The sequence below is a fragment of the Ostrinia nubilalis genome, chromosome 4 (genome assembly GCF_963855985.1).
Source record: "Ostrinia nubilalis chromosome 4, ilOstNubi1.1, whole genome shotgun sequence".
Lineage (NCBI taxonomy): Eukaryota > Metazoa > Arthropoda > Insecta > Lepidoptera > Crambidae > Ostrinia > Ostrinia nubilalis.
The window spans coordinates 14,616,490-14,640,695 of NC_087091.1; the positions used below are offsets into that span (position 1 = coordinate 14,616,490).

Consider the following 24,206-nt stretch of genomic DNA (forward strand, 5'->3'; position numbering starts at 1 on the left):
ATTGGGGGAGGCCTATGTTCAGCGGTGGACGTCCTATGGCTGAAATGATGATGATGATGATGAAGATCTGGTCGAGGGAAGCTGGATGCAGGCAGCGCAGAAAATTTCTATAGACTTACTTGACAAACCCTTCAGGTGTGACATTGAAGACGGCCTCAGAATGTCCCGGGCTTTTTCCTAGCACACAGATATCGTGGGTGATAGTCACATTCGTATTCGGTTCCGGAGATCCTGGGATTTCTACAGTCTGAGGCACGAACTGGACTATGTCAGGGTGCTGTATTTGCGCCGTCGCTGCTAGGGTGATGTTGTATTGCCCCACTTGGACCAACTTGAGGAGATATGTCTCGTCCACAAGGAGATTGAGATTCGTGACGTCCACGTACAATTTCTCGATCTGGGAGTGTGCGCTTGGTAAAACTGTGGAGTAAGGACATCATGGGTTAGTACTAGTTTTTTAAGTAGTCAAACAAAATAGACGGATGTTTAATAAATAAAGCGGTTACTTCATAAATTAAGCATGCACGTTAATTACCATTCTTAGAAAAAAGGAAACTAGCATGAATTATTTTCTTGGTAAGTACTGTTGATAACGATTTGAGACAAAATATAACTGGCATTGGACGATGCCCATCGGTAAAAGTGTAAAATTTTATGTGTGAGTTATTAAAGGTAAAATCCTTTTATTTTTAAACAATTTGCTGCAGTAAATTTACCTAAAATCAACATGATAGCGGCGATGTGAAGGAATCTGTGACTAGATGAGCTGCCCGCGACTCCTCTCGGCAACGATTTTCCTCGTGCCATTTTAATCTAAGTATTGGTGTTCGTTTCTGTAGACAAAAGAAAAGTTACGTGAAAATACATACCTAACACACATAAATTAAAAAAACATCACGCTAAAAACAAAAAAAAATGCTTAAAACATGCAAATGCACAATGAATGGATTTTCACAATAGTTAACTTGACCATAAACTAAGCTCAGCGACTATTGAATTAAAAACATAGGTATTTTTAAACGAAAATATAGCAGTACCTACAAGTTTAAAAACCGCGTCGCAATGCAATAAAACTTATGTAATTCTTGTAATTTCATCGATAACAATAACGAACCGAATACCTAACTTTTATAGCTGTAGTTAAAACGCGTGCTTTTAATAATATTTCTTCGTCGTCATTATTGCGTACAGAAAAACTATAATTGCTTTCGACGTTTACATTCTATAATATAAGCATTGCAGTTGAACATGAATTATTAAAATAGTGTTTTCAATTACTTTGTAATACCTGCCTTGTCCTGCATAAAAAAAAAACAAATTTTGTCTTATCATATCATATTGTATACTTAGTTGCTTTAAATTATTTTGCCATCATGCAATTTCATTATTGCCATCATTTGAAAACTTCGAAAACACATAAATACTTATAGTGTGTGCATTTAGGTACTTTGCTAAGAGACTCCTTTCTGTCTCAAAGTCAAAGTCAAAATTTCTTTATTTGTTTAGACTAATAAATAGTACTTATAAATCGTCTACAATGTAGACTCTACATTACTATGGTAATTTATTGCACTTCGATTTTGTGACACGCTCGAATTGGCGTGTTCCTACATCACGTCACTTGACCGTTACGCACACTACAAAACTAATGTCCCGTTTTGGGACGTGCATTCATCACTTACTTACTTATTTATTGTACTCATCAGAACTTAGGTCAACTTCTAAACCTGCGATATTCCCAATCAAAAAATGAACCGATAGTTTTGGATACGCTAGCTACCTTTTTAATTCGGTTTGTTTTAAGGGAACTAAGTTCTTAGACGAAAATAAAATTACAGTAGATTTTCCAAGAGAAAATGATTCAGTGGTTTTACATAATGATTCAAGAGTATGACTAAGTCATTATAGGTTCGCCCGATAATAATTAAAATGGAAAATAAAATGTAGACCTTTCAACATTTCTAAATATTTTCAAGCGTCAATATTGCGAATAATATTCTGAGATAAATTCTTCCAAGACAAAATGTTCCAAAGTAACATTAAGAATATTGTACTTGTATTTGACCTAGTGACCAGAAAGTCTATAAGGTCCGTAGCGCAAAACAACGTTCAGTTAGGCCCAGAACAGACGGTGAAACGCAACTGCAACGAAACTGCAACTGCTAGTTACTTTTGAGTTGCATCTAAGTTTCTGCCATAGCGTCCGTTGAGAGACCACACATGACGCGACCAGTTTGAAACTTTCAGTTTCATTCATCAGAATCATCAGAAAGTTGCAGTTTCGTTGCAGTTGCGTTTCACCGTCTGTTCTGGGCCTTAAATCCAGTTATTAATTCTTCTCAAAATTCTCAATCAATTTTTTGAGCTCCGTTAGGTTAGGACTACAACTTCGTCGAGTTAACTGCGCACCTGACAGACGTGACATCACATTGACGCTCTGGTACTAATGGGGCGAACGCGGGGAGTAAGGTAAGGGTAAGTGCGAGGGAGAGTCGCGAGGTGCGCAGTTAGCTTGATCGTGTTGTATGTGGCAAAATGTAACTTTTATGTAAGGTACCTACTTAATCACCGTAATGCCGCTGGTTTTAATTAAAAAACTACTATAAATAACAAGAAAAGATAAATTATATTGTATTGTTCCATTTGTATTAGCATCCAACGATAAAATTGAATTGCATGCATTCAATTACATTTTATTGCACTCATGGTATTCATAAACAACAAAACAATAGTAAGTAAATTAAATTGAAAATAATTTCACCTTTCAACAAATGCGTACCTAATTGTTTTTCTCTTGTCAACAACACATCAGATTATACATTTTTATTGCAAAATCGTACATTTACAATTATTACGTTAAACAACAACAAACAATACGAAGGGGAAAACCCTTATGTAAGTATAGCGCATGAACACATAAAATATTTTATAGTAATATAACTTACTGTGAGAGTTACAAACAGTTTATTCGTATGTTAGCAGTTGGCATACATAAGCTGTTTTTTATACTTACATTATAACAGAGTTATAATAAATCAAGTATAAATTAACAACCTGCCTATCAGGTCAGGTTATTTAATGTCAAGAGTGGTTTACCTTAGAACCTTACGGTGGATGACATTGAAAACGATTTATTATTAGACATACGAGGGGCGGCTGAAAAGTTTTGAGCCTAAGTATCTTCAAATGTTATTATTGACTCGCGCTAAATTTAATTAATTTGCCAATAACCTCCTTAGTATATGTACAAAGTTTCATTTCATTAGCGTCATCACGCTTTTAGTAATTAATCTGTAAACATCATCATGTCTCAGTCATCCGCGCAATGTACGAAATTGAAGTACACAGTTGTCATAAAATTCATCAAAAAGAGGAACAAAACGCTGACGGTAACATTTGATGAGATGTTTACAGTTTATGGGGAGTCTGGGCCTTCTTTTGCCATCATGAAAGATTGGATCCGATAGTTCAAGCATGGCAGGGAGTCGCTAAAAGATGACCGCAAGTCAGGGCGGCCAGATTTCGCCATTAACGAATGAAATAATGAAAATTTAATTAATCTTGCTTTAGAGATCAGCGAATTAAGCTGTGACAGATAGCTGAAGCCATAGGCATTAGCAAGGAACGTATTGGAGATATTTTTCATACTAATTTGCACATGAAATAGGGGTGCACGCGATGGGTGCCAAAAATGCTCACGCCGCTCGACAACCAGCGACGAGTCACAACTTCGCAGGAGTTTTAGGACATCTTTGGCCATAATCCTAACAATTTTTTTCTCACATTGTCACTATTGATAAGTAATAGATCCGGCAGTACGATGTAGAGTCAAAATAAGAGTCAATGCAATGGATATAAAAGGGAAAACGCGCCACGGAAATTCAAAGTGGAGCGATCGACACCCAAGCTCATAGCCACTATTTTTGGGATTAAGGAGGAATTTTATTCATTGACTACGGACTTAAAAAAAACTACAATAAACGGAGATTATTATGCTGTACTGTTGATAAGAGTGCGTCAAGTGGTTGTTGAAATATTGAGAGGCAAACTGGCGAAAGGAAATCTGTTATTGCAAGACAATTCGCCCGAGCACATCGCGCATGTTGCATGGCTTGCCCCGGGTAAAACTGGATTTCAAGAAATTAATCACCCACCACACAGTTTAGTCCGAATCCCTAGCTATTTTGTCTAATTCTCAAATTGGAAAAAAGACCTTCAGGAACGAAGATTTTTGAGTGACAAAGAAATGAAGGCGGCGCTAAAGGCTCATTTCGAAGGCAAAGATTGCGAATTTTTTTTCAGTGGGTTCAAAGCTCTTTTACACAAATGTAAGAAGTCCGTTGTAGTAGAGGGAGATTAAATAGGAAAATATATTTTTTATACTTTTCTATCGGCATTTTTAATACCCTAGGCTCAAAACTTTTCAGCCGCCCCTCGTAAAACCATTAGGATATTCAATTATAACAACAAAAATATTATGACCCAGGAAAAAACACCGATATCTTTTTTACTTTTGAGTTTACCATCGATCCGAGACGAAAAATACTTTTTTTTTCTTTTTATTACAACTAACTTGTGTTCTGAAGCTATAAATATAAATATTCTGGATTATTAATGCGAATCTAAATGTTAAAATCGGTTAAAATGATAGCCAACAACTTTCTTCAGATAAGTGAAAATGTGTCACTTTTCTAATCAAAAATTATTCATTGCAAAGATAAGCTCGTGAAGTAATTCGATACTATAACTTTCGTTCGATTAGAAATCTGCATTGAAAAGTAAGTCTATTACATTGAATACACTTCATGCATTAGCAGTGAATACATAAGGCCTAGATAGGTAATCGTAGCCAAGAAAATAGTTGTTTAGAAGAGTCTTTTCTGGCAAATGAATTATTTATTTGAGGGCAATACCTATGGACATAATAAGGATTATTTTCAGTTCATGTAATTAAATATATCTTGAATCAATTTTACAACATCAATCATCAAAGACGATCAGCGATATCAGATGAATCAAGAGAGCGGCATATGCTGACAACGATTCAATTATGTAATATGCTTCGGGAAAATCAACTACATTTCATAATAATATGTCATAGGAAGAGAGGCAAATTGCACAAATGTTATGTCAAGGCAACAAAAGCTATATTCGACGGGGCCCTTTGTCATAATCAAGTGGTCTGGCCCAATTCGCTCGTTATATCTCCAGCCTTGTATTAGGCTCCTTTGTCCTATCAGTTCAAAGGACGATTTTGACTGACACATCCTTATAAGACACGATGTCACATCAAGCAAAGCACTGTGATCGTATGTAGTTGGAATTAGAAGCTATTTTGCAACAAAAATAATGTGCTAATGTGCGGTCGACGGTAAATTCATCATTGAGATTTATAATGGATTCATTTGTGTAATTATTGCATGATACATCTAACTTTACGCAAATCATTTTCGTTGTCTTCTGCGGTCACTCTCTCCAGCGAAACGAGCACAAATTACATATCCCAACAAAAACGAGACCGCCAAAAGAAGCGCATATAAACTTGTTTTATAAGAACGGCTAATTAAAGACAAATCGATGAAAGAAGTATTAATTAACACTGGCCACATTAAGCCGGTAATGGTAACGAGAAATGGAAGACAGAGCCCCATTTACACGGTAGAATAAAGCGGTTTGTGGGGCGGTGGATAAAAACTGGTCCAACGCACATGCCGAGGAAGTAAGGGGGATGCCATACTGGAAGTTGCATGCAACAAATTGTGATACTTGATATGCGCGTGGACTTAATTACAGGTCTAGATTTATTTCCCCTATAGTAAAAGATGACAAAACAATACTAATTCTGATTGGCTACACCAAATACGATAGCACATTAGTACACTATGTATGGCGGCATGGGGTAAGTATCGTCAATTTTAGAGCGGCACTGAATGGATTCAACCAAGATTCAACTGGGTTGTATAGAGTCGGTACTAAAAACAACTTCGATGATAGAAGAAAAGACCAAAAAATGTCGCAAGCAACTGTTTGGGGTCTTTGAAAACCAGTCAAATCTGACGATAGCAGTTAGATTGGCACCTAAAAATACAAACAAAAAACAATCATAGTAACTGTCCTGTACTAGTCCCGTTTTCTGGTCTAGAACAGCACATAAACAATGAAAGGATACCTGATACTTTTGACCGTATTACAGCAACTGCTGACCGCAAAAACCACACGAAATCTGTCACTGCTCGGTATTAGATTTATTATTTATCTGGGGCAATTAATACTAGAGGTGTATCTGTTTCCAGCACTATAATAATATCAACATTTCTCTTGCATTCTGTGCACAATTTTCAATTACTTTTTTGTTCATATATTGCACCTCACGCTGCATAAGGCACAGTATTTATTTACTTTAATATGCTGTCGTCCGCACCTTAAGCATATATCGGTAAAACTAATCGATTCCATTCAACCTTTATTTCTGCTAGTAAATACCTCCACATTTGGAGGCCAAGTCGCATATTATGCAACCGACGTAGTAAACGTTCCATTGGAATGGTAAAATAGTGCCGATTCTCTCACGGGGACAAGATTACAATGCGTGGCGGTGTTTTCAATCGATTGTCATCGATACTTGAGGAAAACAAACGTGTTTACGCCTTTAAAGACATTTTGTAAGTCGCATATTCATCGTCATCATCAGGTTTTTTAGTCTCCACTGCAGGAGCACGATTTACCAGAGGAAAATGGAGGATTTGGCTAACACTCCATATGCTGGCCAGACGGGTTGGAGAGGTTATAAGTCATATATTACAATTTTCGAGTTCTTTTTTTGAATCGCTCTCTTTTTCGAGTATTTTACTCAACTTTCTTAGGGTAAAGAACTTTCTTGATGTAAATAAGGGTGTTATACGGAGTCCCAGAAAGAATTAATGATGAGAAAGTTTTTAAGACGCGTCTCTGTACAACGGTTAAACTGTAATGTTATTCAAAGGAAATCAACCGTGAAGGCTGGAGCGATGACGCTGATTATACAGATAAAGTTTAACACTTAACAATAAGCTCTTGGTCTTTTAAATATACAAGAAGATAGATACTTAAATATTATTATGTAAGTAGCTCTACCACCGTTAACATTAATCATTTTATTGCAAAAAGGCACTTACACAATTTTGTTTTGACGCGAGACCTAATTTCCACACTAATAATAGTATTGCAAAAAATGCAGTTCAATTAACCAAATAAAAAAATATGTTTATTTTTTACGCAAATAATAACTGAATATCTAATAATTAACTTTTTAAAAAAATAAAACCGACTTCAAATGCGTGAACACAAAAAAAAACTAAAAATTAAAAATATTGCGTATAAAAAAGTTCATCCCCAATTTTCCACCCTTGGGGGTGAAATATTTTCTTCAAATTCGCATGAAACCACCCTTTTGATAATACCTATTCAACAAAAAAATAATCGTTCAAATTGATTTATAATCGGCGGAGATATTGCGTATAAAAAAGTTCAACCCCAATTTTCCACCCTTGGGGGTTGTTTTTTCTATTATTAAATTTAAATGGGACCACCCTTGAGGTATTACCTATACGCCGAAAAAAGATTTGTTCAAATCGGTTCATAATTGGCGGAGTTATCGCGTAACAAACATAGAAAAAAAACATACGGGTCGAATTGAGAACCTCCTCCTTTTTTGAAGTCGGTTGAAAATTAACCGCACATCTAAAAATTTCTACGAAATGTCGGCCTCAAATTAATTAGTGGAATAATTTGGATGGTGGAATAAAAAGAAAAAAAATGTTTGTTAAGATTAAACAAAACTTTCCAGAACACTGAGTTGCATCAAAATAACTTCAACGAAAAGCGACAGATAAAACAAGATTATCTCCGTTTATCAATAATTTTATGTGAGACGAGCCTCGTTTATCTCGAGTAGGTAACAGGAAAATGCATTTTAACAAAGTTGGCAAGTATTCATTAAAAAAATCGTCTTCTCTTAGCAACTGACCTGAACCTCTGAAGTCCCTGAAATGTTAGAGACTTGACTGATAAAAAACGCATGTGTAAGTGTAAGTGGCATGTTATAATGACAAATGCTATAGCTATAGCTCCTACTTATTTTGCAAAGTACACATCAAAATATACTTACAAAGAGCAGCGTATAATAGGTGGTGAAAAGTGAATCATCTTTAGGCATTATGACGGAGAACTAGTGACCGAGACTTACCGAGAATTGTAAAAAAATAGTCATCAAACGCAAAAAAAACGCGATGAACTTTTCAAAAGTTTTTACAACAATATCCATTTATTTATAAAATATAGCACGTTACTTAAAAAGAAAACTGGCTGTAAAGTTTTTATCGAAATGGATGGTATTTACATTCTGTTATCAGGAACCGAGGCGCGTGCGCATGGCTCAAGTACCGTAACCCGTGGCGGCTCTTGCAGTAGTTTTGTCAACAGCAGAAATGTAAACACAACTGGAATTGCGTAGCCGACATAATATTTTTCTGCATTTACATTTACACTAAATTAACTTGTGAATTTGTTATTGTTGAAGCAAAAAATTTACAGGGTTAGCTCGCTAAGTATCTTCCAGAGAAGAAGTTAATTAAGCCCTTATTAGGTCTCTCATTCAAGTTTTATTGAGGGATCCTAAAGAATTTAATATAACTCTATCTCTCTATTATACTGGCTTAACAGTAAAAGTTTTAGTACCTACGTCCTACATAGTAAAACTACTAAAAGTAGTACATAGTAAGTGCTAACTGCAAGCACCTGCAAGGCAAAGTACAAACATTGAAGTACTTTCTCGAAGACCGCCATTTTATATTCCTAACATGCTCCTTTTAAGATCATTAGTTTTAGATATTTTTTTCCTCCATTCAAACTTGTATGGTGTTTGATTTTGAGGTCGACGAATTTGATCCTAAACATGGAACGCTTACTTTTAAACAAGTTATTTATAATTTTCCTTGAGAATGATTTTAAGAAGTTTTATCGCTAATGATGATGCATTGGAAACCATCTTTCGAGAATTTGCATTATTGAACTTAGATTAGTTAGAATTCTACAGATATGCATTTAAAAGTCTGGCGTAATTTATGCAACAGGGGATTCCCAAGTGTATATCAATAAATCACTAATCTGTGAACTCACAAAAACTAGAAAAAAGAAACGAGACTAAACAGTACAGTCAGTGTCAAAAAGTTCGTGATACCCAAAGTGGCCAAAAATTTGACAACACTGCCTTATTCCTTGTAACAAAGTACGTAAGTAGTCACGAACAATTTGGCACTTTCTATTTATTAACGCTGTCTTTATTTGATACCACACAATTCGGTAATACAACAAAACGGACACCAGCTACCTACTTCAAGGTAAACTTGTTCAAAGACATGTCTGGGTCGTGGTTTGCAAGAGTTTAAAATTTGTTTTCCTCTAATGACCAGTCCGGAGGCTTCCTACAACTACTGACTGAATTTTGATACATAATAATGATAAATTAATTGCCACTTGTATCTCTAGCAGCTTCTGCACTAAGCATTGATTGTGTCGCAGTCGCCTTTAATATTGAGTTCTTTACTATGTTCTGAGTGATATCATTCAAATTATAGATAAGAAGTTGAGTTGAGCAACTTTTGCAGGTTATGAAGTAAAAGGTGTATAAATTCCAAGGAAATACGAACAATTTGCATGAAAACCTGCAAAGCGAATTAAGTTACATTAGCAACTTTGAAATTGAATAAGTACTTTGACATTTGATAAAATAGAGGGATCAATGGACAGTCTAAGTGTGCGATGACGATTATATGGACATACATACTTAAAATCTGTATACAAGGAACCAACCAACCAAATTATAGAAATATATTAAAATTCAAGATAGGTTAGGTAACCAAATGAAGAAAAATCGTCGATAAAAATCAGCACTTTGTTAGCAGCAGTAGTTTGAGTATCTTGCTACTTGTTCTTGAATGCAAATAAGCGAAGGTTCAATATTCTCGTGAGAAAGGGAAATTGCCAGGGTCCTATCGATATTACTCAGAACCAGATGAAACCGGAAAAGTTTGGAAACTGCAATTGATCATAGAAATTGGCAGATATTTTTGAACTTTGTTCAAATTTAGTGGCAATAATTTTTCATCAAGCCCTGTGACTCCCCTTTTAATGATTCACGAATAAGTTGCTCCATCAGTTTTTGTAGAACTCCTGGACGAAAAGTATCACGACCTTAGTTTTTGCCTTTGCAAAAACGCTTTAGGGAAAATATTTGTAGGACTCATGGACAAATCCAAGGGCCTTCCAAGAAGTACAGCTAGAACGCATAATGCAAGTGTTCCACGAACTTACGAGAAGCGATTGACATATTCTGAATGAAAGCCGTCGAGACTTTCGCGACCCATTAGGTGATATACCTACATAGTAGAGTCAACACCATTTTTGTTGCAAAATCGCTTCTAATAAAACTACATAAGATCCCAGTGTTTAGCTTGATCGGCTGTCGTCTGTACACACTCGTTCTATACACCAGGGTCGAAGAAAAACGTCTAGACCTTAGTACTACAAAATAAAGACCATTTCAGACTGAAGTGGACACTTAGGCTAGGTCGTTGGCCGCGTTGACTGATCCCGATCTACTTGATCTGACAAGTTTCGTTTTCATTCACGATTGACAAGTTGCCAATTGATAACTTGTAAGCAGATAATATTTGCGCTTTATCATCATTGGTAAGAATAAGTGATGAACCGTAATCAAAAACAAAGGTTATATTGGGTGACATAGCTCCGAAACCAAAACAAAAAGGAGTAAAAAATGATAATGATTAAAGCAATAAATAAAAAGAGTAATCAATCAAGGTGTTGGAAATTTAAATTAAATTGGTTTTAGTCATACCTTTATGTGGTATTAGGTATGACAGTGTTTCAAAACAATGTATCTCTAACATCTGCTTCTTTTCAATGGATTTGCATCACAATAGACCGATAGATACAGACGTCTCAACTACAGCTGAAATATTTCTTTCAATACCAATGATTATGCGAAACTGAACAAAACAGAAATAAATCTTTTGGTAGAGATGTTACTCATAATTTCATAAATCATTCAATAATTACGTATGTTGATATAACGTTTTATTCGTAAACCTTTACATCTATAGGTAACAAATGTTAAATAATGCTAAGCATATGGTAAACGTATGTAAATAATCCCCATTCGACGTCTATTTTTTACGTCGTAACTACTTTCCGTTTAGAAATTGAACTGTCCAAGATTTTACTGAAGAGTTACAATTTAATAAACACTTTGATTTGGCAGTTATAATGTGGGTCAATCAGTTACTATGCTAGAATATTGTCAATCTTTGACCTTCATAGATAACAAAATTTAATGCAAACGCCAATTATTGTTATCAAGTCTAGTAACTGACCATGACTTCATGTTTCACGTGATTTTGATCACCTCAGTTCGTCTCTGTTGAAAAATAACTTCCTCATTTTATTTATGAAACCAAAAAATGGTTTAAACTTCTACTCGTTCGATAAAAGAACTGCAGGAGACATCCAACAAAGTAAAATATAAAAACCTGCTTCTGTAAACCGCATTTCTGTTATCAAATTAATCACTCGTATGTCCCATGGCTGGTATTAGTTCGTTTCAAATATTGTCCTCAAAAGTTTCAGAAAAAGCTCATTATTATTAAGTAAACAGAAAATTTTTACACATTACACCAAAAATTTATCGAACTTATAGGTTTTTTTTCAAACCTGATTTAAATAATTCAACTACATAACCACTTGAGTCTGCGATAATATAAAATAAGCTTTATTATAAATCGAGCACAAAACATGGTTATAAATTACTTTAACTAATTTCCTACTATGCTGATTACATCAACTTGTTCCTACAACAGACTGTACATAAGACAACTTTCGTCCAATTTCCGAGAAACCAGGTAACTTTAAGTTCGAAAATCTTTGCAATGTCTCGGTGTAACTCATAATTGCATACTTGCTCCCCAACCCGTCTTCGCTTGTTTTTGCAATTTACGCAATTTTCATAATCATTCCTTTTCTGGACAGTAATTCAGCCGCAATCAATTATGCATGCTCCACTCGTGTCATCATTATGCAATCATCATGTACTTAAAATATTCTTTGAATTGACATAATAGGTAGTGTATAAATTAATAATACTTATTCAGAACGAGTAAGGGAATTGGCAAAAAGTCTGATCAATTTCCTGTACTTTTGTTTCATTAGGCTTTGTTCCTGAAAAAAAACTTACTTTCCCTTTATCAAACGTCTGTCTGTCAAACTCCATACAAAAACTTAGTTAGACCATAGACGTTAAAGACTGTAGTTACGGTTAAAGTTAAGGTGCTGCAACTCAGACCTTGTTATTTATTTGTATAAAAATGCGTGGCTTATTAAACAATTATGTTGGGTTTCTTTTATTAACGGAATGCTCAAGGAAAAGCATTTTTATTATAAATTCTCAAGAAGGAAAAACTACGCTTTACGTTTTACGCAGTAAGTATACAATTATTAAATGCGCATTAACTAGAAATGGCACGTAGTACTATTGGAATTCACTGAAAATTTCTAAGAACTAAGTTTTCCGGAAGAATAAAAATTAAAGTTAAACCTGTAAACCGAAAAATTATTGAATGAACACGAACGGGCGGGACCACTTGTTAGGAAATAAGGTTCATCATAGGTACAGTGAGAGTAAAATAGTTCGTGACTCCCAAAGTAGCCAAATAAGTTCGCAACACGTCTTTGTTACAATTGGAATAGAGTTGTGTTTTTTTATCCCCAACGGGGAAGCTCTTGGCCTGTACCAGGGATGTTATGGATCCATAACCGTAACCGAAACTTTCGGATATCCGAAATAAAAAAATGTCCGTAACCGTAACCGAAACCGGTATAATATTATTCCTATATCCGTAACCGTATCCATAACCGAAACTACATAACATCCCTAACCTGTACTGTCATATGGTAAGTGATGATCAGGCCGAAAGTAGAAGCGAGCTTCACCCGGAATCCTCAACCACAGAGGAACTGGCTATCTTACCTCTAACTGCCGGCACACAACAATGTTATCAACTTTTTAGCCACTTTGAAGCTGACTGTACATATTATGTAGTGCAATTTTATTGTCTGTATGAGCTAGTACTACGAGTAGTCAATATTTATTCTGTAGTACATAATATGTAAAAATAGCAAGCTAAACCTCTGAAATCTGAATACCTTAGATTTCGGTCAGAGCCTTGTATATCTTGGAAAATGTTACTGCTCAAGCATGAACTATTCTACTACATAATCGTTCTACAAATTGTCGGTTCCACTAAGTTTGTTTCTAAAGCAAGCTATGAGACTGTAAACTACGCGTTCAGTTTACCCGCTCCCAAACATTCTCCGCCCAAACAGCGGCGTATTTGCAAAACACAAACATCCGATTATGGCATGAAATTGTTCTGAGCCACACATGCATGTTTAAAATGCCTTTTTAATTAATAGAAAATCAGGGTTTTGCCATGGTATCATAAATTGCATTAAGGAAAACACATTCAATGAGTAACTGTATACACTTATAGTCGCGGAAGTGAATAATTAAGAGCGAACTAGACCGTAGCCCATCACTGAACTATTATTTTTAGAAAGAGTTATGGGTCATTCAGAGCGCAGACTCCAAAAAAGTACTTTAAGATACTGTAACAAAACCTTTGTATGAAAAACTTACTACGTTCAAACCTACATAATAAAATAAGTACTTACAACTATACAAAAGCAAATATTTTGTGCTTTGAAGGTGAAACAGTAATTTTGTAGGACTTCGGCACGTTTTAAAACCTATTTACTATCATATTAAAATAAATTGTATCCAACATTACCTACTATGTATCAAGTTTTTCATCAAACTATATTATTATGTTTTCCACGTATGTCGTGCAGGCAGTCAGTGTTAGTAAACGGAAAAACGTTCACTTTCACATCTATATTGATTATAATGCTTACATAAGAAATAAGAGAATATCACAGTGGTAAATTATTCGTAAACGACTGTTTCGTCGGAACTAGCCCGACGAGTCAAGTAGGTAATGACTGTCATCACAACCTATTATGTGATCGCCTGAACCGTATCACATAAGTACTATTAAAGTATGTTGTCAACGGATTTAAACGCCAATGCGAATAAAAGTGGTCATTACAACAACTGGCGTCGACAAAAATGATGTTGTTGAGAGGTTTTGTCCTCTTGTCACTTTTAATTAAAAAGAGTCAGCTGTTTTTTTATTGAGGTACTTCAAAAGCATAATAAAGGATTATGTATTTCAATGGGTTATCTCAATAAGAACTTTTTTTCTAAAGAATGCGTAGTTTAGTGAAAACTAATATCAAATTCGTAGGTCTACGGTCTTTTGGAACTAAATGGACAGAAAATGTCAACAAGCTTCTAAATCAAATCAATGCAATCAAAAATTGTTATTATCAATTAAATGCCGCGTTATCAACACTTCTAGACTCTACATCAAAGATTTTAACGGCATTACATCGCAGCTGCAGGGATTAAAATATAGACAATAGTCAAGTGCCTTTGTGTAATTTTATTAGTAGTTTGTGTAATAAAAAAATACTAATAATCTTTTTTTGAAAGTGATAAAGTTGCAAGATTGATTTATTGATTGTTTTTTTTTTCTTTAATATTTTTTGATAGGTATAAGTAGTTATTTATTTATAATGTGTATTTGATTTATTTTTATGAATTATAAGATTTTTTCGTTTAAGTCTCTTAAATTCTATTGTGTTTGTATTTACAGATAAGTACCACTGACCTGCAAGCTGACACATAACAATACACACGAGAAAGTTGCAGTTTCGCTAACTATATTTGCAGTAACCTTATAATGCGTTGGGCAAACAAAACTTTCTATCATAAAGTTCATACAAACAAATCATAAAATTTGTTACACCTCTGCATAACTATAATATTTTAAACATAACCTATGTACGAGTATGCAAAAGTAAATGTCTAGATAGTAGAAGTATGATGATTGGCGAGTTTATAGGATAGTTTACTTTTATTGCCACATAAATGTGATGAAAGTTTGTATGGGGAATCCTCATTTCTCATAATATGCCTCTTTAATAAACCGTGGCTAGTCTTACCTACATGCTTAAACCCTTTATTTGTAGTGGTGCCCTTGGAATAGGTAAACAAAATGTAATACATCTGTATATTTTATGCACAGCTGTGTCTACGCTGAAAACAATACATCGAGTCTACTAATTCTATTAATCCGACTACTGAAGGTGACCTAAACAAATAAACAGCACCTTCGAAGAAAACTGGCACTAAAATTAAATAGGTATTTTATAAGTATTATTTAATTTTAATTTGGTTATGGTTTTTGAAGTATAAATTGGTTCCATAATAATTAAAGTTGGTAATTATAGACAGACAGAATTAAAAACATTATTAAACATGATTTACTTACTTCTATATTATTTCATACGAGTATACACGCGAATGTAATTTCAAATAAAAATTAAACACGAAAATACATCAGTGTCATCGTGTCATGTAATACATTTTCATTTGCAACAAAAAAAATATTCACAAATAAAAAATTGTAAATATACTCAACAAAACAATTAATATTAAACAAATGTTTAAATATTAAGTTTTATGTCTGTATAAGTATTGGTAATAATAATTGTCATAAACATTGAACAGATGGTTTCTCTAAGTTTTACCAACCGATATTAATTCTTAGATGTCCTAATTAATTTTAATTGGTTGCATTGGCTCGCGAAACTGCAATTTGCAGTAGTCATGTCATGATAGCAAGTAATGTCAGATATAGCGTGTTTTATTGAAGAAATATCAATAGTGATTTATGAAGCAAAAAAAAGTAGAGCACACGTCTATTGCATTTTAAAAAGGATATCTTTTATTATTGTTCAAATGGCTTAACTCAATCTAGATTCTAGAGTTTAACGTAAAGATAAAGTTGCTAAGATTTGGAGTGTCTGTAGTTTGATAATATGCGACCGTGTCACGAGTCTGAGTTGAGAGTTGCTGATTCAATTGTACTGAAGGGCATAGGGCTGTAATTAGATTGTACAGATAATAGCGATAATTATATAAACATCCCATGATTAATTGAAATAGTTGAATTTAGAAAAATAATTAATTACCTACTTCAATTCTTTAAGTCGTAATTTTTGTTTCTGATACTAAACCAAGCGCTTACAATATTATTGTTTTAAAATTTGATATCGTATATTTTTACTTCATTTGCGTTAATGACCATTTAACAATAACATTTTTGCAGCTTTTGGGATTTTTGATAAAACATTGCATTTTTATCATTTTATAAATATTGCTATTAATTTCAGAGTATACCTACATCAGAAAATAAATATTTATGTTTAAAAAATAATAATCTCTGATTGTAAAACGCAGACTATTGTATTAATCAACACGTGTATCGTAAAAGATTAGAAGTAAAATAAAGAAACAAAAAAACATAATTCTCCTGGAATTTTGCTATAAAATGTGTTTAGCTTCTTATTTTTTTTTTTGGTACATTTGCACTACCAAAATATTATAATGTATTTAAAACCTTCGGCCTGATCATCACTTACCATCAGGTGAGATACAGGCCAAGAGCTTCCTCGTAGTAGATTTAAAAAAAAACTATAACATATAAAAAGTACGACGTTTCAGACGTGAGCTTTTGAGAAGCACGCAATCAAACTTTTAAATTACCCTTGATTGACTAATTACAGTCAATGGCAATTTAATCTTACTTAAAAAAATATTTTCGTAATTTAAAATAGTGACTCCAGAAGTCAGATGACAGAAAACCAACGACGCAGAACTGCGGATCTACCACCACGTCATAGTTATGAAATTTTAGATGATATTTCAGTAACAAATATTATGCCTTTCTATCTTAATATGTTATTGTGAACTAAATATAGATAGCCTTAGTTTATTTTTGTCTTTACAAAATAGCCTAATGACGAAATGCCGCTAGAGTTTATTGGCCTTTAATCACATACTTAATTTATTTATTTATCATTCTGTAGGTATTCGAATTTGTAAATAGTTGATTCTTTGACACCTTGTCCATTACTAGCCGCACCTTGTTTATTTTATTGGTTACTAACCTCTGTGGATTAGCAAAAGTGGTGTCTATTAATCTGTATAGGGTAAATAAGTATTTGGTATTTTGTTTGCATTAAGAGACATCTCATACTAAATTTTAAATAACTTAAAAAAATCGAATTTCCTAAACAAAAATTAAGCGGTTTAGTAAAAAAGGTAAATTATGTACAGACAACTTTCTGAAGTGCCGTTGTTCGTAACTTATTGATAAAATCCTTTTTAGACAATGACACTGAAAAGTACTTAGGCTAAACTTATCTCTGCCTAGGCCGTTATGAGAAAAGAATCAATAGACAAGCCAAATACCTGATAAGCATCAAGTACCATTGATCTACAATCACAATAGGTTCATAAATATCTATCTCTTTCATAGAACAGATACTTTGCGTTAACTTGACATTCGTATTATCAGATAAAGTATTTCATCATTATGTTACAAGATGAGTGAGTAAATGATAACATATCTTACTGAATTCTAAATGTAATGATGTTACGTTCGACATGTAGGTAGATAATATTTACCTGCCTCTCATCTCATAGATAAATAAAAAATAATCAAGACTGTTACTAACGATTTTTTTCCTTATATTTTAACCTCAAAATAGACAGCCTTAGGTGGGACTTGAACCCACGAGCTTTCGCTTTATACCTTACTTTTAATTTAAAATATTACTTTTGATTAGGCTGGCTAGTTAAAAAGGCTTTAAGAGTGTATTGTGAGAAAAAGTAACTTAATAAGTTTAAAAAAAACTAAATTAGTACGTTGAATAATACAATACCAATCGGTCAGTGTACATTTCTCAACTCGGTATCAATCACTCACTCATTTCTAAAACTCTCACGATATCAGTAACAATTTCTAAACCTATACCAATATGTATAGCATTTTAGGTCTGAAAATTCACAACTTACAGATCAGTATTTTTTCTTCATTTACTAGGCACATTACTTAATTTTTTGAAAGCGGTTGTATAAAATTAGTTTAATTTGAAATATGATATTGTCAATAAAAAATACACTTAAAACAATTACAACATCAAAAATAACGTATCAAAAACAAATGAAATATAAAAAAACTGGACGTGCATTATTGGCCAAGTTTTGTTGTTTTTAAAAAGCTAAACGTGATAAAATGAATTACTTACAACAAAATAAAACGAAACTGGCTATCCAAAAACTCACTGGCCACTTCACTGTTTCCGTAAAAAAAACGTAACTGTAAACTTGAAAATTGAAAATCGAACGAAATTCGAAAATAGCATGCGCACACGTCCGCGTTGGCTTGAGGCGCGGGAAGATAAGAGGCGCGCACGCCGGTACCTAAATTATATGGCCGTCGAGTGCCTTTGAACGACTCAGGTGTAGGAGTCAATACACTTGCGAACGGACAACGAGCGCGAAATTATCTCAATTGTTGTGAATTTGGACCGTTTTAGGAAGGACTGCCCACTCTTTGACACGACGGGAGGTGACGGGGGTTAGTAATGATTTGTGAGAATGATGTTGACGGACCAGGGACCAGCCAGGTGATTCAGAACTTTATCATGACACTGTTTTTGTATCGCTCGGAAAAAAATACAAAAATGCTAGTCATCATAGAATCGAGTCATCATAGTTTATTTTGCGTTTAATATTTACTCTCCGTCACTAATGTCATTTATGAGTAATTAATTATTCAACAATATATTTAAATACATGCAGACTCCTATCCTTTCTTTTTATAGTTAACCACCAGATCAAGTAATTACAGACAAAAAAAATCCGAACGAGTAAAATGTAGATTAGCATAAAAATTCAAAATTTATTTTACCAATAATCCTGTTCCAGTTTCCCACGTGACCACGTTATCTGCGACCTTCACTTTGAGAACTCGTTTGTAAATAAAGCCTACTTTTTGCAGTGTGCTCGTATGAACGGGCCTGTACATGACACTTGATGGGTCAAAAGCTTGGGCTACATTTATACATCCGGCAAGCAAATAGCTAGCTATCATGTTGGCACTTTCGGGCAATATTGGAAAGAATTTTTAGCACTAAACGGATCCCCAGAAAGTTTCTTCAAGTATTCAAATTGGGTAGGTAAGATGAAACAGTTTGAACCAAAATTTGGGAAATAATTAGGTAATGGGAACTTGGTATCTTAAAATTTTACAACATCATTTGAAAGCCATTTGAACAGGACTGGAAGTTAAAACTTTACACAAACTGAACAGTTTTTTAACTGAAAACGGAAAACAGTACTAACTACGCTAAGTGACGTAGTTGTAAGTCATCATCATTTTCACACTGTTCTATTGAATAGACGCTTCATGTGGATGACGACAGCAAAACCATAGCTTCAATGACTAGGCGTATTAATCATTGATATCATTCTTCTAGTAGTCAAATGACTGGCAGAATATAAACTCCAATTAGGTTCCTTGTCTGTCAATAAATTAGTGCCCATACTGGGTTTACACAACATGACATCATCAAAAATTAATAGCACTTATGACAAAAAGCTATCAATGGAGAATATACGCCATTTTCTTTTCGTTTTTAAACTCCCTAAGCATGTAAGAATTTAGGGATTTTAATTAGATAAATCATTTCAAGTGACATTCTCAAACGATTATTATCAATTAAGAAGTTATTTAGCTATCAGAGTTTTCTTTGCATACAATAAATGAGTAACAAAACACTTTCCTTCCTAAATTCGCTTTTACCGGGACTATTTGCTGATACAATGTGTAGTATGTAAAAAACTGTCTATCATTAAATCATGGTATTTGCGTGTCCAGGAAAGGCAGTGGCTGACTCATAAATTAACTATTCAGAACGGGAAAATCAGTTACGGAGCGCAATCACACATGCTCATGATTGCTTGCCATCGACGATGCTACGTAATATGCTAATACTGGACTGCACATCAAGATTAGCATAGCATTTTAAGTATTTGTACTAAGTTCGAAATTGCAACAAAATATTATATGCTAGCGACTGTACAAGGTGGAAAATAAATTCAAGTAAGACGAAAAACAAAACATAAACGCGAATAATACGGCATAGGAATAGTTCTTTACGTGGCGGCACATCAAAATAAACAACAGCACTGTAAGTTTTTGTAATAAGTGACAATTTGCAGCACAAAATTATAACGTGTTGGCCGCTTAGGGTGGAAAATCAATTCGAGTAAAATGAAAAACAAAACATAAACGCGAATAATACGACAAGATGCTAGCTAGCTAGCTAGTGCTTTAAGTGACGGCATATCAAAGTAAGAAATAAAACCTTTTGCAGATAAAATAGGAGCGACTTTGCAAACTGTACTGGCCACTGGTGGAAAATCGATTCGAATAAAACGAAAAACAAAAAATAAACGCGAATAAATACCCAAGTACTTTTCTAATTCGTCAGAAACAATGTAGAGTAAAACAAAAAGTCGCGAACAAATTACGTACATACAAGCTGCGCCCGCGCAACGCAGATACATCGTTACGTAGCGCAGTGTTGTGTTGATAGGCATTGTCTACACTACTTAGATGGTAGAAGAGTGTCATACATAATCATTCATGTAACATTAGATTCCTGGAGTGCAACACACGAAATCAATAGATTTCCTACGTAAAAAAAGTCGGATTAGTCATTTAAAAATACAACAGACGGTCGTTTATTAAATATTTTTAACATTTACATCTGATAAAATTCAAATCGGCCTTTCATTTGCCGGCGAATGCTAATCATTGAGCTAATAGGACAAACGAAAATCTAGTTCTAGAAATAAAATGTGAAATAGTCAAATAAGTAGTTTCAAGAAGGCCACAAGAAGAGATAACACTTTTGCACTTTTGAACTAACAGCTAATTAAGAATGAATATTAATCATTATTTAATTTTTTACTTAATACGGTATTAGGTCACGTCAAAAATTATCAAGATTTGTGGGGTCAAGAACGTGCGATATTAGATGACTTGCATTTTGTGCTATTTTATAATGGTTAGATACATTAGGCCATTAATACAAGAATCTCTTGAACTTCAGATTTTTCCTTTTGCTTATTCCATAGGTCTACTTTAATAACACTATTCAGCGAATAGGTAGTTAAATAAACTACTTGAACATTTGAAATGTTCAGAAGAAAAGAAAATAAATTGGGGCATATATTTCAATACAGGCTATTTGTAAATCTTTTCTTGACTTATTTCACTAGTTGGCAGGCGTACATATTTCAGTTGATTGTAACGCAATGATTACACAAATACTATCACTACTACGACTCTAAATAACTTTACAGTGCAGTGTGTTCGATTCCCAGTGGGGGCAGATTTTTCTGTTCGGTTGGGCTTGTTCTAAGTCCGCCTGACTAGCTACCACCATCCTACCTAAGTCTGTCGCCATAACAACAATGTTAACAGCATTGTTGTGTTCCGGCATTTAGAGGTAAGATAGCCAGTTCCTCCGTGGTTGAGGATTCCGGGTGAAACTCGCTTCCACCTTCGGCCTGATCATCAGGTGAGATGCAGGCCAAGAACTTCGTTGTTGTGGATAAAAAAAATGTATTTTTACTTATAATTATTATTTGTACTGTAAAAATTCTTGACTGTATACTGCGATCAAATTCCTAAACTTTTGGACAAACGATTTCTTTAACTACTAATAAAAAATGTTGACCAAGTCTGTACTGGGCCTTATTCACTTATCGGTCATTCAATTACATTTTCATTTGCTGATAATGACACCCATTCAGATGTACAGCCGGCATCATATCAGACTCTACATTTTGTCGCAAAATAGCACTTATCACATCCACTTAAGATGCCCCAATGTTAAGATTGATGTGTTGTCGTACGTACAAAACAGAAACCGGTCAATCACGCTGCCTGTCGGCAAATTTGATAAGAACCTGGTCAAGTTCACTATAATATTATTTATGGACTGGACAGTCATTAGATTGTGTAATATTGATTAAAGCAAAAGCCGACCCATTTTATTATTGTTACTTAGACTCTTCTTATCAGTTTAACTTTCCCCCGGAACAAACTTGACCTTCACTGGTTGGGTTTTTATTGGCGGTCAAGCTGTAGATCCTGGCTACACAGGAGTTGCAGCGGTGGGACGAGAGATGGGAAATATTCCCGTTTTTTAGACCCTTTTTACCCTTCGACAATCCATATTATTGATTTATGTTAGTGTTATAGATACACTCAGCGGCACGGAATTTGGCCCAAGACTAAACAACCAGATATGAGGCCAAATTGGTGTTGTATGCCTAAGTTTCGTGTTACATGTTAACAGAACATTTGTTTTTGTTAATTTAAGAGGCTAGATTTAAAAAAAAATGCGTCTGTTTAACATTTTTGACTCTAGAAACGCTTTTCGTTGTTGGAGCGTAAAGAACATGGGTCCAATTTGCATGTTCTCTAGTAAACGTAAGTCGCACTTCGCGAAGATATCGGAGAAGTTCTGGTCCTCGAGCTGGTCTTCGAATATGCAGGTTATGATCCTCCATCCTTCTTCTTATTGTGTGCTCACTGATATTCACTGGACTTGCTGTTTGTAAACGCTGGCGTATCTCAAACGTAGTGAGAACCCGATTTCTTGATATCGCAAGCACGATAATCGGGTCATCGCGCGCTGATTTACACCTTTTGATTTAAACTTGCCCGTACACTCTACGCTCCAACAACGAAATGCGTTTCTAGAATCAAAAAAGTTAAACAGACGCATTTTTTTATTAATCTAGCCTCTTAAATTAACAAAAACAAATGTTCTGTTAACGTGTCATACGAAACTTAGGTATACAGCACCTATTTGGCCTCATATCTGGGTGTTTAGACTTGGGCCAAATTCCGTGCCGCTGAGTGTATTTTAAAAACTCACCTAATTATTTAGCCATTTCAGTGTGCAGGAAACTATGTTGTAACGCATGTGCAACTCAGCATTTGCCCTGAAACAGACAATAATTTCAATACATACTCTGTTTGAGTACAGAAGCAGATCGATAGTTATTAAGTACCATACAAATAGTCAATAGAGTTCTGTTAACGAAATTAAATCGATCAACCTTCAGGTAGAGGACAACAAAACAGGTACTGAAAGGGTTAAAATAACTATAGACCTTGCTTATGAATGGTTCAAGTATATTCAAAACTCACTCATTATTTAACTAATCCATTTCAGCTTGCCTCCTTTCTTCTGCTCGTACAATTCCCATCTTTTCGTTATTCCTGAAACAAATCTATACTTATAATAAACTAGCTTTTCCCCTTTAGATGTGAAATTTAGTGTCACAGATCGGCATAAATTATAGCCTATATGTTAATCTGGGTTACAAACAATAATACTGTAAAGTTTCAACAAAATCCGTTCAGTAGTTTTTGCGTGAAAGAGTAACAAACATCTAGACATCCACACAAACTTTTGGATTTATAATATACAGGGTGTTAGGTAAATGGGTATATGAGCTGACACTAGCCCATGTTAACATGGTCATATAAATGGTATGGTGAAGTCAGAAAATTGATATCTTCATTTTAATTATTTTATTTTTCGTACAAATCGGATTTTATAAAATTTATTTTGTATGAAAATTAAAAAAATTAAAATGATGATATCAAATTTCTGACTTCACCATACCATTTATATGACCATGTTAACATGGGCTAGTGTCGGCTCATATACCCATTTACCTAACACCCTGTATAAGTAGTAAGTAAGTATGTATATTAGTAGGATCTGTAGAGAGGTCAATTCTGTACATGAAATATATTTTCAAAATAACTATCAGGGGGTGATCGATACTGATGCCAAAAATGCAATCAGTAAAATTTTTGTCTGTCTGTCTGTATGTTCCTTATAGAAACAAAAACTACTCCACGGCTTTTAACGAAACTTGGTAGGTACAATTATTCTTCATACTCCTGGGCAGGTTATAGTATACTTAGGAATTCCCACGGGAACGGGAATTAGCGGGAAAATCCTTTTGTATGAAAAATGTAAACCGCTTAAGTTAGACGCTTGAAATTTGGCATGCAGGTACCTTAGTA

General features: G+C 34.3%; 1 protein-coding gene across 1 annotated transcript in view; it reads right to left on the reverse strand.

Annotated features, from left to right (window-relative positions):
- The window catches only part of LOC135071220 (cystinosin homolog), a 34,121-nt gene extending 15,630 nt beyond the window's left edge, over positions 1-18,491 (reverse strand). Inside the window, exons 1-3 of the mRNA XM_063964996.1 lie at positions 18,328-18,491; positions 717-833; positions 120-420 (exon numbers count right to left, since the gene is read on the reverse strand). Coding sequence (XP_063821066.1) covers positions 120-420; positions 717-807 — 392 coding nt within the window. The 5' untranslated portion in view covers positions 808-833; positions 18,328-18,491. The remainder of the gene's footprint in view (positions 1-119; positions 421-716; positions 834-18,327) is intronic.
- Positions 18,492-24,206: the final 5,715 nt, after the last annotated feature.